Genomic DNA, 13,703 nt, shown 5'->3' on the forward strand with positions numbered 1-13,703 from the left:
TATTTTGGACAACGTGGTTTCCTACTTGCCGAATTCATTCCCAAACATTTTTTGGTGCCTCCTGTGAGGATCGATCGCAAATATACTGCGATATGGCGAGTTTAAATCTGCGTGCATCTGCACAATCATCAATTGTTCGTCTTGGGAAAATTACCGAGGCGGCCAACTTTGATCCAGATCCCATAGAGTGCGAGGTTATGCTGGCGCAAGTGAACAAACATTTTGAAAGGTTTGCAGAGTATCACGCGGATCTAGTATCTCTTGCACAGGCCAGCGAATTGGAAGCCCGCGGCGGTAAAGGCAATTCAGAGCCCAAGCCTCCTGTGACCAGTCAACAGGATATGCGGTTAGATCCAATTAAAATTCCAGTCTTTGATGGTGATCCGGCGAATTGGTTGTCTTTCAAAGACCTGTTTGAATCACTGGTCCACAACCGCACTGACTTAGATTCCAGCTACAAGCTGAGTAAATTGCGTCAACATGTCAATGTAGATAACGTGCCATTGGTTGGAGGCCTATACACCGGTGGCTACGAGGACATGTGGAAGGAAATGAAACGTAGGTATGACAATAAGCGTTTGTTAGTTGAGTCGCAGGTTAACCGCCTCCTGGATTTGCCGAATCACCCGACGGAATCGCAGAAGACCCTTCTTCGAGTTGTCGACACCGTACAAAACGCTATGCGAGCGCTAGCTGTAATATATCTTCCAGTAACTCAATGGGATGCACTCACAGTGCCACTTCTGCTGCCCAAGCTACCAACTACCACGCGGTATGAGTGGGGCATGAGTCTCCAGACTAACAACATTCCCAATTTGCATGACTTCATAACATTCATTGAGAAGCGCGCAAACAATTTGCTTCAGGCGGCTTCTAATGTAGCAACGACGCATCGACAACCAGCAACATGGTCTGTCAAGGCACATGTAGCAGCCGTTAATTCATATCTATCTTCCCGTTCAAGGAAGGCGGCCAGTATTTCTTGCCCATTGTGCGCAAGTTCACATCGCCTTCACAAGTGTCAGCGGTTCCTCAACCTTCCGGTAACAGAGCGCTGGGACACCGTGAAGCGGCTCTCACTGTGCTTCAATTGCCTCAGCGTCGACCATGGGGCGCGAGATTGCCCGTCGCGGGATTGTACACGCTGCCATCACCGGCACCACACACTTCTCTGCAGAGAAGACGATACAGTCAGTGCACCAGCAGCCGAAGTAACGAACACATCAGTAGTGCCGACTCGTAACTCTAAGCCAGGTATATCTGTAGAGCACACGCCGCAGGTATACTCACGACAACAATAACAGTCAGAGCCGGTTCGGTCTTTTCTAGTCCACGGTGACCGGACCGTTTTACTAGCCACAGCAAAGGTTCGTCTTGTGGATCATAATGGACAACAACACACTTGTCGTGCCCTCTGTGATATGGGTTCCCAGGTGAGCTTAATCACTGATTCTTTAACTAAACGTATGGGTCTCCGTAGAAAACCAGATGAGGTCCGAATCGAAGGCATCGGTTCCAGCACCGCGGTTTATACCAGAGGCAATGTGACTGTTAAGATGCAACCTACAATTGACAGCAACACTGAGTTCAGACTGGAGGCGTATGTTGTGCCGATGATAACCTCAACTACACCAAGCGCAACGATCGATCCGGCAGCCTGGACTCATTTGAAGGATTTGCCGCTGGCGGACCCAACGTTTGGTAGCCCGGGTCGGGTGGATTTGCTTCTCGGTGCTGAGGTGCTTAAGGATCTCTTTCTGGAAGGCTTAATTCGGGGATCTGCAGAACAGCCTTGCGCCTTGAATACACGGCTTGGTTGGGTAGTGTTTGGGCCAGCTCATGGTAGTTCAACACAATCCGTACAGCTCACATCGCATGCTGTCAAACGCGTCAACGAACAACGACTCGACAAACTACTTCGAAGCTTCTGGGAACTCGAAGAGCCAGCTGTGGTATCAGAAACTCGGGAAGATGATTGTGAAAGGGTATTCACCAACACCTTTACACGCGCAACGGATGGCCGGTATCAGGTGCAGATCATATTTAAACCAGATGCACCCTCCATTGGTGATTCCTACCAATCTGCATTACGTCAGTTTCTACAACTGGAACGGAGATTAGCGAACGACGCTGAACTACGCGAGCAATATACGGCTTTCATGAGGGAGTACATAGCTCTTGGCCATATGGAGGTAAGCCAGGAGTTAATTACGGACGCTCATCCTGGTTACTTTATTCCCCATCATGCTGTTACTGCCAAATTTCGGGTTGTGTTTAATGCCTCTGCAAAGACCTCGAATGGCGTATCACTGAACGACGTGCAATTCTCGGGCCCACAGCTACACCCAAACTTGGTCGACATTCTTCACCGTTTTCGCAAATTCAGCGTAGCCATCACTGCAGACGTGAAGAAGATGTTCCGTCAAGTCTTGGTCGACCAACGTCATATAAAATGGCAAAAAATTCTTTGGCGTGAAGCTTCCGACGTTCCTCTACAAATATACGAATTGACAACGGTGACGTATGGAATGGCTTGTAGTCCATTCAATGCGGTACGAGCGCTGCGTCAATGTGCGCAGGATAATTGTAAGGCCATCAGTGAACCCAGCCGGGCTGCCGCAGCGCAACATAGCATCCTTTATAATTTTTACGTAGACGACTATCTGGACAGTGTCGATACGTCCGAACTAGCAATCACGCGGGCACAAGATGTGGAGACCATCTTGAAGCAAGGTCAATTTGTGTTGGGGAAATGGAACTCCAACTGCTCACACACGCTTGCTACCATCACTGGTTCGACAATGTCTGCATCCGAGCTGGAGTTGAACTATTCAGCGACGAAGGTACTCGGTTTGCATTGGGATCCGTTGCATGACGAGCTCTTCTTCACGGTACGGGGGTTCGACGAGTCAGCGATGCCTACCAAACGGACAGTGCTTAGCGACGTAGCTAGATTGTATGATCCGACTGGCTTATTGGCACCGGTTGTCATTGTGGCAAAACTCTTTATCCAGGATCTGTGGAAGGCGGGATTGCAGTGGGATTCGGCACTGCCACCGGACCTGCTCAATGCTTGGTTAATATTCCGCAACGGGTTAGCGGACATTTCACGACTTCGGATTCCACGTTGGCTAGGCATGCGTGCCGATTCGATGGTGAGGCTCCATGGTTTCTGTGATGCTAGTCGTAAGGCATATGCAGCTGCGGTGTATGTCCAGACGGTGGATCACAATGGTAATTCAGGTGCAGTTCTGGTAGCTGCAAAGACGAAGGTCGCTCCGGTCAAGGAAGCGACCATACCACGCCTTGAGTTATGAGGTGCCCACCTACTTACAATCACTATGAACCACGTCCGCCAGGCTCTTGATCTACAAGATGTCCCTTGCATATATTGGTGCGATTCAACTGTTGTATTATGCTGGATCCGCAAGGCACCTTCAGCTTTCAAACAGTACGTTTCGAATCGAGTCGCTTTCATCCAGGCCAATTCGGATGTAAATTCCTGGAACCACATCCGATCGGAGCTTAATCCGGCGGATTGCGCAAGCAGGGGCTTGTCGCCATCTGGTCTAGAAAGTCATCGACTTTGATGGGCCGGACCGACATGCATCCATCAACACACAACCGTAGGATCGGAACCAGTTACGATGACGGAGGAAGATCAGCACATTTTTAGATCCGAATCTCGCCCTTTGTATACGCTAGTATCTCGTGTTGACTGCCAGTGGCTCATGACATCAGGTGACGGTAATCGTGTACCTCTCATAGAGAGGTTTAGCACGTTGGGGCGTCTTCTCAACACCACGGCGCGTCTTAGACGCATACTACCGTTATTTCGAGGCAACAGAGGGGTTGTGGTCTCCGCCGAAGAGCAGAACTGGGCGCTGGTCTTACACATTCGTCAGGCACAAGGTAATACTTTCAAACAGGAAATTAAAGCACTTGTATCTAATTCCAGAATTGAGGGTCGCAGTCCACTTCGACCCCTAAACCCGTTTCTGGATGAAAATGGAATATTGAGGGTTGGCGGCCGACTAACCAACGCTGACATGAGTAACGATCAGCGACACCAAATCATAGTCCCACGCGGCACTCTAGCAGATTTGATGGTCGCAGATGCACATCAGCGCTGCCTTCATGGTGGCATACAGCAGATGCTCCAGTTTCTCCGACAACGTTTTTGGCTCATATGTGCGCGGGCCCAGGTAAAATCTTACATCTGGAGGTGCACCGTATGTCGAAGACATCTGCAAATTATGCAGCGTCAACAGATGGCGTCGTTACCAAAGGAACGTGTCCTTGTTGCACCACCATTTTACCGCAGTGGCTTGGATTACTGCGGCCCCTTCCATGTTCGAGTTGGCAGCAAGCGCTCAGCAGTTACGACAAAAACCTATGCAGCCATTTTCGTTTGTATGGCATCGCGTGCAGTTCATATTGAGCTGGCAGAAGACTTGAGTACACAAGCATTTATAAACGTGTACGACCGCTTCGTGAGTCGACGAGGCATCTGCGCTACCTTATACAGCGATAATGGTACTCAGTTTATTTGTGCGAATCGACAAATGCAGGAGGATTTACAGGCATGGGTGAACGTGTTTGCACAACAACACCTGGTGGCTGTGGGAACCCACTGGAAGTTTATTACACCATCGTCACCTCATCACGGTGGCCTTTGGGAAGCAGCGGTGCGTTCTGCCAAAAAGCATCTATTGCGAGTCATGGGTCGTCAAACAATGCGCTTCCCCGAGCTCTACACTCTTTTGACGCGTATAGAAGCCTGCCTCAACTCACGGCCATTGCTGGCTTTATACGATGACCCAGAAGGTGGTGTAGCGCTCACTCCGGGTGATTTCATTATTGGCCGCCCGTTGAATTGTCGTCCGGAACCTCCATTACCAGAAGTTCCAGAAAATCGGTTGCATTATTGGCAACGTCTTCAACGAATGCTGGAGCACTTTTGGCGTCGCTGGCAAAGCGAATACATAAATACCCTTCAGTCTCGCAGTAAATGGACTAGACCGGAGCCAAACATACAGCGCGACGACGTCGTTCTCATACGGAATGAGAATCTCCCCCCTACATTTTGGCGCATAGGAAGGGTCATTGACGTGCATCCGGGCAGTGATGGTTTGGTTCGCGGACTTTTTACCAAACACCGATGTCAGCGGCCGGTACAGAAATTATGCCGACTAACAGGCCCATCTGAAGAATTACTGAACCGCACGGGTTCAGCCGGGCAGGATGTTCAAGAGTTACAGTAAGGTATTGGCCAAAGGCAACGTTGGGCATCGTTAGTACAGGAACATACCTACATTCAGCTCTGCTCATCAACACCCGCTGAATGCACCAATACAACCAACATTAGTTCATTTTTGCAATGTCATCGCTTAACATCCATATTATGCGTATTATTATTGTTCTCGCTCTAGCGTTAGACGTTGTTATAGCTGATGTACTTAAGAGTAGAACACATATGTATGTATTTTGCTCATATACTTCTGTATGTATATAAATAGTATCTGGTGATCATAGGGTAGAATATTCAAGAACGTGAATCAATAAACAAGTGAAAGACACTTACTCGTTTTTATTTTGGACAACGTGGTTTCCTACTTGCCGAATTCATTCCCAAACAAACACAAATATCAATATATTCGCAAAATCATGTGCTAAATATAGTAAAATTGCGTTTTTAGCTTTTCACTCTGACGCACTCGCAATATTTGAATGGTCGCCGCGAATAACGTTGTAAGCGCCAATTTACTCAAGCACTAGTTTTTTCGCAGATTAGCGTTAAAAATAGTCTCGCGTATCATAAGATCGCGAAATTTCTAAATTTCCATTAGTTTTCGGACATTCCAAAGTAAGTAGTGAGTGGCAAAACGTTTTAAGTGCAGGTGACCATGGCCAACTTAGAATTAACAAGCGTAATGCAAAAGTGCAATAATGGTAAAAACTGTAAAGTACATTTCGAAAATTGGAATGATATAAAAAATGAGAGGCTAATAAATAGTGGGGAAGAATATTCAGGAAGAAATGGGAAAAGGGGTATTAAAAAAAATTATCAGAAATGGTAATGTGGAAAAACGTTGTAAGTGAAGGAGCTGTGTTAATATCAATTTTGGTTTTTTATTCCCCAAATTTTCAACTGAGCTTGTTCTCTTCACTGCTCAAGTTTCATATTGGAGACTATTCAAAAGCATTTCTCCAATTTTTATAAAATGACCTATGATGAACAATCAAAGAAACCATATTGTTATATTTATTACATTCATTTGTCGAAAAAGGTTGTAAGCGCCAGCAGCAAAGATGCTAGGTTTACTGGAAAAGCGTGATATCATCATCCATTGGCATTTTGATATAAAACGTTTTTCCATCATTAAAATTTTGTAAATCTTTTTTTGACTTGATATATATGGATATACATTTGAATTCACGGGCAAGTTCCTTGGAGACTGCTGCACCGAAAAATGGAAAACTAAATCAAATGACTTACAACGTTATTCGCGGCGATCATTCATTTTTTTTTGAAAAAATTATATATTAAGGGCTTATATAAACTCGATAACATCCTCGAATTCGTTCTTCTAACTTTGTCAGCTTAAAAATTACATATTCGTCCTTGTGAATCCAAAAAATTTAAATTTTTTAACATCTAAAGAAATTTCCTATTGCATTTGTTTGTTGTACCCATTAATATCGCAATAAAAAGACTCGATATTCCAAATATCGATACAAAACTCAAAAAATTGAATGTGAATATTGGTCTCATTTTCTATTAAAAAATTAACACTTTGCACTTTAGTAAGTGCTTCACTGAAGGCGCGCCACATTCCAACCTAAGATAGTGCACATTTCTGCGGTTTAAAGCGCAAAATATATCCATATTGCTTTACATATAAATTCCGAAGTAAGTAAGGTTATAGTACGACATAGATTTGCAAGATATGGAACCCTAGCTAAGGCTAAAATTCATGAAGCGCACATTCCAACCGAAAATAGTGCGAATTTCTGCGGTTTAAAGCGCAAAATATATCCATATTGCTTCACATATAAATTTCAAAGTAAGTAAGATTATAGTACGACATAGATTTGAAAGAGATGGAACCCTAGCTAAGGCTAAAATTCATGAAGCGCAAGTCCGGCAACGCCACGTTTCACAAACAGCTGTTTACTAGGGTTATGATGTTTTTAGATTAAAAAGCTTAACCCGGATTTAAAACACTGGAAAAGTTATGTGGAATCGTTGAAATATAAAATAAATTGAAATAGAATAAACTGAAAATATATTATAACCAATTTAAATATAATATGGTTCATTGCCTGGTACCAACGACTTTTGCAAATTCAAAAGGAGGCCGAAAAAGTCACAACCCTACTGTTTAGTTTCTCGCCAGTGCATTTCCACTTTTTTAAGGCAATTTATTTCATAAATTTGAGAACTATGCATAAACGGGACCATTTTTAAATTCATGAAATGAAGAATTCATGAATTCTGTCGCATAAACGTAGTAAAATTAATGTAATACCATGTTCTGACCGACATCGAAAACATGGTTTCGTTGCTAAAACTGGTTTTCGACCTAAAACTTGTGTTTTCGTCAATGTAAAATCTGTCAAACGAAAACCAGTTTTCGCTGAAAACCACTTGAAAACTCACGTTCCACTCACTCCAATCGGTGTCTGCACTAGTTTTTTTCGATTATTCATCGAAGTGGAATTCATATTTTATCATCTTTAATACGCCATTTCGGATTTATTGTTAATTGGCTGACCAAAATAAAAGAAGCATGGAAGTAAAAGGTTGTTTACGAAAAGAAATTGAAGGAAAAGTATTTTGGTATTGGATTTGTGCAGCAAAACTGTAAACAAAGGATGCACGAAATGTCAACGAAAACACCAACAGTCGGTGTGAACAGCCTTCAGCCCACAATCCCAAAACTCCTTTTCAAGGTGTTTTCGTTGTCGGTCAGAACATGGTATAATGAACATTTACGATTCGATACGATACAAGGGTTCTGGTACTCGATTCCAAAAAATATCGTTTGAAAACTATCGAGCAAAAAGTATCGGTATCGAATGGCAAAAATATCGACATGGTATCATATCGTATCGAAATTCGTGTCCCTATTTGTTACCCGTATTTTTAATGCATTTACATAAATACGCTGCGATTAGGTTAGCCAAAATACCTACACCTATAGTGGGCATTTCATATCACACATTATATTACCCATGGTACAATAAAAACAGGTAGAAGCCAATTTGACGTGAAACCTACAAAAGTTAAAGTTTTCGGGAGAGTAAAAATAAAAATGAGCGTGTCAAAGGAAAAATAAAAAAATACATTTCACTGGTTGACGTTTTTGACGTAGAATACGTCTTACCTTACGATATGGAGGCTATGCTGAAATGTTGTAATTGTAATTTTTAGAGCCTCACGAAAACGCTTATTGCACGAGAACTAATGAAGCGATTTCAAAGAAAGGTGTGGCGTTTCAATGATAAAATTCCAAAACTAACGACAGATTCATTTTTGTAAATAACTAATTCGGTTTCCGTCGTAAAAATAACGGTAAACATTGCCTTATTTTGGGGTCAATTTTGAGCCTTTAAAGTGCTCTAGCAACTTATGGTTAGCAGATATAACTTTCATTTTCGGGATATAGGTTCTTTGGAGCAGTAGAAATATTATCGTGTACAAATTTTATATAAATTCAACAAACATTGAGCATTTTAAGGCTAAAAATTGTTGAAAAAATTTGCAAATTTTTTTCATTACCAAAATGCTCGAAAACTGCTCGAATTATTTTATTTTTGCTTTCTTTAATCGAAAATTCAAGAGTTTTCCTTTCGTTTGGTATATGGGAAGTATTGGTTGATATCTTCTAAGTATGTTTATTTGACTCAAATATATGGGCATAAATGATTTCCCATACAAAATCACTTCGTCTTCATTTTGCAAACACGTGCATGCATTGAAAGTGTGGGAATGGGACAGAAAGTATGTATGGGTGCGTAAGTACACATTTCGGCTTTTGATCATATATGTAATACTCCCAAGAATGATAGAATACAAGATTGCGCCAATGAGAGAGGATTTTTGAGCGTAATTTTTGCGTGACGTCATCTTGGTGCAATTGCGAGAGAGAAATGCCAAAACGCATATAAAAATATGTAAACAATGCAGAAAAATGTGTTAATTTTAATATTACATGGCCCAATTTTGCATGAATCAATAAATATACAAAGATTGATTAATTAGGAACACGTAGCAATAATTTTGGACATGTAGCCCTTTAGATAAGTACGATTTTTAGCACATGAAAAAATGGATGTATGAACAGTGTTTGCAATTTCATGTAGACCAAAAGGAAGGTGTGCAGCAAAGTGAATCTTTGGACTTGCCATTTTAAAAAGCCATGCAGAGTGCATATTTATATTTGTGGACGGTAGCCAACCACCATAAACGACACAGCTGTTGACTCCGCAGCTTTTATTTGTGTGACTTTTTTGGAAGCAAATATTCTATGTCAGTAAAACATAATTTAAGCTGAACTTTTAAATGTATAATAATTTGGCCACTGTTTTGTATTAGGTACGTAACAGCGCGGTAAGATGCCGCTTGAATTAACGCCTGGCGACCTTATCCACTGGTGCATTACCTCATACCAGCACTAAAAGAATCAGGTACTAACAAAAATAAGTAGGTAGTGAAGTTCATGTATCTATTTACTGTAGAAACTACTTTTGTATGTATGCCATTGCCAGCAAACTAAACCAGCAACTGTCTACATTCACCGTGGAAATATACCTACTACAATTCACCAAGGAAAGGCCAACATAGTTCCATGTAGTAGCTCATAGCTCACACACATAGCACAAAGCTGGATTTGGTATTAAATGCATGTCCTCCCCGGCAGAACTGCTTCCACTTTTTCGCCAGGTTTGCGTCCGTAGGAAACGAAAAAATAACTTATATAGCATGCTTTCCTTTTGTTTTCACTATTACACTTTGCCACTGCACACTTCGTTTTGCCTTTTAAGGTGTCAATAATTGTTTAAAACCACGCAGAAATATTAACGCACAAATATTAGAATTGTTATTTGGTGTTTTTCGTATGCTCACATTCAACAATTGCACCAAGATGACGTCACGCACACAGCTCATTCTGTCAAAATCACAAGGAGCGGATTAGCGGTACCGCGATTGGCGCAATCGCTATTTCTCTCAATCGTGTAATACTCCTATATTGGCAGTAAGAGCCAGTACCGTCCGAAAACACTACCCCTGTGGGGAAAATCTCTAGTTCTGAACTGGTGCGCTTCTAGTACATTTAGCCCCAGTACTGGTTCGCGATAAATCTCTTTTGCATGTAAGCAACTGGCGAATTTAACATGGCGATGTCCTATGAAGTGTCAATTGTCTCCCGCTGCATTACCTTTTCCATAGTTCGGCGCCAGTTCTAGATTCCACAGATTGGATCTTGTTTAATTTGCGACACTATTTCGATAGTTCCGAACCAGTTCAAAATTCTACACATTGGAACTACCGCATTCTAATTCCTTTTTTCAATAGTTCCGAACCAGCACGAAATTCTACATATTGAAACTAGTACAATTTAACTCCCTTTTTCAATAGGCAGGAACCAGTTCTATATTCTACACACTAGACTCAGTAGAGACTAACCATATTGATATAACTATCAAAATATTTTGTTTTCATTTTATTTATTAGAATATAAAATTTAAACATTTTCATATTAATAATTTTCCTTGTGAGAAAATAAAAACTACTGCAGGCGCATATTTCACAGATTTCAATCTTTTCTTTAATACATACTTTTATACTTAGTTTTATTTGCAAGCGGTGGAAGCAAAAATTCCATAATTAAAAAATAATACTATTTCTTCACATTATGCAATACCTCAATGTTTTTTAAAACTGAAAAGAACGCGTTTTTATACATATGTTACTTGCGATTATAACAAAAGTGTTTTTGCCATTTGCAATTTTGTAGTTTTAAAATTTTTTTTTCATATTTAACTATATATTACCAGGTAAAAACTTACAATCTATGGTTAGGGAACAAAAAGAATTCACAGTATTTCATACCTCCTGTAATTTGTGTTTTAATTGTATACATATTAAAAAAAAAAACAAGTTTGTCTATACTAAATACTAACTTTTTAGGGTAACTAACTTTATTTGTACATGGAGTAAAAATCACATAATTCATTAAGCAGCAAAAAAACATTTTTTGGCATTTCATTATTTTACTAATAAGTATATCAGCAGGTAAAAACTTAAAATCTACGGCTATTGAAAAAATATAAGAATTCACGCCTCACTATTTCACACATCTGCCAACACAAAAATTTCTCTTATCTAAAGCGACAAATTCAGTGCAGGTATAAACTTATATTTTAAGGTAATTCAGGTAAACGGGGAAGGAATAAGGTATTCTTGGCGACCTTTGCTTTAAAATATCTCTTTTTCTGCAGCTGCATTGCATTCCTTAATTGTTTCTCCGGTTCCTGCCCATTTATGGATTCTACAAAAGAAACTTGTTTGGATATGCTTTTGATGTAGTCATACAATCTGAATTACCTAGTAACGCAGCATAAAAATTGCTATGGTCTTTTAGCCTTTTTTTCCCATGCGTTCCGTCGAGATTATAAGAAATAACGACCTCGTTACCCAAAATATTTTTTTTGAGGAGAATTGCAGTAGTCTGGACATGGCTCTTATCTAAAGATGAATAAATTAAGAAAATTGGCTTAAGTAAGCTACTTACATACAAATTTTATTCAATACTTACAAATAAATGTCGATTCCCAGGAGAAATTTCTGAGTTAATTTTTTCCAAATCCTCCTGCGAGTTAATTGGAAAAAATTATCCCACCCATTTTTTTCATTCTCGATTAACTTTGCCAAAACAACTTTTTGCTCAGCCAATGCGGACGTAAACACAGATGTTTGGTTATTGAAACCGGTTTCTAATTTATTTACTGACTCTGGAAAGTAAGAAATATGTAGGGTCAATGTTTTAGTAAGAACAACTACACAAACAATTTGGTTATACAAACACTTTACCTTGGATGTTTTGTACATGGGTTAAAATTTTCTCGCATGTTGTGCATTGAGCAGATGGAGGCGAATCTGAAATAATTGCGTATAATTAGGAATATTAATTGTACGTATGTGGCAACATTTGTATATCTAAGACAATACTTACTTATTAAGTGTACGTTTTCTGTGAAGGTTACTTTTTTAATATTCCTTGCCATTTTTAACCTACCTAGGAGCAATTGTGATTTTTTGTTGGTTTAAAAACAACCATGCAAAATTGGTAGTAATAATAAAAATGTGTCCTCATGAGGCAGACCCATTACTTTGCAGTCTATTTCTTCAATGGGATATTCTTTTTCTTCTAACATTTCATTCGTTTCTACCAAGCAAATGCCTACTAAGAAGGAGTCCAGTGGCTCACTAAAAAAACTTCTCAAATTTGGAAATTCTCTACCTATAACAAATTTTTTATCTTCTGAAAAGCCCTTGATTTGTATTGGTATATACGGTTTAATAATGCAACAACAATCTGGCATTTTTGATGAAAATATACAATTGTTTAGATAAAAACATAAGCCCCTGCCTTTCTTAAATATGAATCCAGTAGGTTTATCATCATTTAATAAATTGTCTTGTTTTATTTTATTTAAAAGTTGCTGGAGGATAAGGGAAGGTTTTCTGACATACGATTTTAAAATCTGTAAATGGTTTTCAAAGCTGTAAGCAGAGAAACTGGAAAGAGGACCTATAGCTTTTACATTGTCAACCAAATGTAAGAGGTGGTGCACGTTGTAGGTTACGCTAGATTCGCCAAAAAGTATAGAAAAATTGTGTACAAATAGTTTTAGCATCCATTCAGCAGTATCAATGTTATTAAAATAATTCTTTGGACAAAATAAAATTCGACATGCGCAGTGCAACAATAAAAATTCGTAATAAAGATCCTCGTACAGATTGTTCTTGAATACCAAAATTCCGGTATATAAAAGGACTTGCCGAAATTCTGTCGCTTTCCAGTAAACTACTTCATTTAAAGATCTGGTTTTCCTTACAAATTCAGTAGGAATGAAACTTTTTATGGATTCAAGACTTTCCGAAATTTTTTGCTTCTTTTCCTTTTCTATCCTTAATATAATTTTATCTTTTAAAATCCTTAGAATTATTTTACGCATAACACCCAAATCTAGAACATGCATGCTATCAATTGCTATTTGCGATATCATTTTTACCCCCAGACTTTCCAGCGCCGTTTGACTGTAGTAAAATTTTTGAATATGATGCTTTAAATATTTCCTGTTTGAAAAATCTTCATCCGTTATCAAATGCCCGGATTCGCTACTATAAACCAGAACGCCTTGGACTTTTCTTCCTTTTTGTGTGCACTTTTCACAACCATTCGCCGAGGTGTGGCCTGGCGTTCCACAAATAAATGATTTGGCGGGTGCATCACAAACTATTGCCCTTATTTTAACATAAATAACTTTACCTAATATTTCGAGTCCATTGTTTAATATTTCTTGCATTCCAGTGACAAATGCGTGCAAATATTCTTTAATGTCATTTGGCTTTTTCTTGCCCACATAAATACCCACCGGAAATATTGATACTTTTTCAACATTAACCAATC

General features: G+C 39.9%; 4 protein-coding genes across 4 annotated transcripts; all 4 read left to right on the forward strand.

Moving 5' to 3' along the window:
* The first annotated feature begins 92 nt into the window (after nt 1–92).
* LOC118735423 lies at nt 93–1,301 on the forward strand. The gene has a single exon (XM_036465163.1). It carries the CDS (start codon nt 93–95, stop codon nt 1,299–1,301), a length of 1,209 nt encoding a protein of 402 aa, XP_036321056.1.
* Nucleotides 1,302–1,386: 85 nt separating this feature from the next.
* On the forward strand, nt 1,387–2,409 carry LOC118735431. The gene is made up of 3 exons (XM_036465175.1): nt 1,387–1,433; nt 1,481–2,192; nt 2,392–2,409. The coding sequence occupies exons 1-3, from the start codon at nt 1,387–1,389 to the stop codon at nt 2,407–2,409; spliced, it is 777 nt and encodes a 258-aa protein (XP_036321068.1).
* A 5-nt stretch (nt 2,410–2,414) lies between these two features.
* LOC118735439 lies at nt 2,415–3,317 on the forward strand. Its single transcript, XM_036465183.1, has one exon. It carries the CDS (start codon nt 2,415–2,417, stop codon nt 3,315–3,317), a length of 903 nt encoding a protein of 300 aa, XP_036321076.1.
* A 939-nt stretch (nt 3,318–4,256) lies between these two features.
* Nucleotides 4,257–5,264, forward strand: LOC118735442. Its single transcript, XM_036465197.1, has one exon. The coding sequence runs from the start codon at nt 4,257–4,259 to the stop codon at nt 5,262–5,264; it is 1,008 nt and encodes a 335-aa protein (XP_036321090.1).
* The last annotated feature ends 8,439 nt before the right edge of the window (nt 5,265–13,703 follow it).

This window comes from Rhagoletis pomonella, unplaced genomic scaffold (assembly GCF_013731165.1).
Source record: "Rhagoletis pomonella isolate Grant_MI unplaced genomic scaffold, Rhpom_1.0 Rhpom_scaffold_00001, whole genome shotgun sequence".
Taxonomy (NCBI): domain Eukaryota; kingdom Metazoa; phylum Arthropoda; class Insecta; order Diptera; family Tephritidae; genus Rhagoletis; species Rhagoletis pomonella.

What these genes read in the sequence shown, in the direction of transcription:
- LOC118735423 (XM_036465163.1), top strand. Translation starts at nt 93, where the DNA reads ATGGCGAGTTTAAATCTGCGTGCATCTGCACAATCATCAATTGTTCGT.
- LOC118735431 (XM_036465175.1), top strand. Translation starts at nt 1,387, where the DNA reads ATGGACAACAACACACTTGTCGTGCCCTCTGTGATATGGGTTCCCAG. An exon ending in TCTGTGATATGGGTTCCCAG is followed by an intron (nt 1,434 to 1,480) that starts GTGAGCTTAATC and finishes GGGTCTCCGTAG; the next exon opens with AAAACCAGATGAGGTCCGAA.
- LOC118735439 (XM_036465183.1), top strand. Translation starts at nt 2,415, where the DNA reads ATGTTCCGTCAAGTCTTGGTCGACCAACGTCATATAAAATGGCAAAAA.
- LOC118735442 (XM_036465197.1), top strand. Translation starts at nt 4,257, where the DNA reads ATGCAGCGTCAACAGATGGCGTCGTTACCAAAGGAACGTGTCCTTGTT.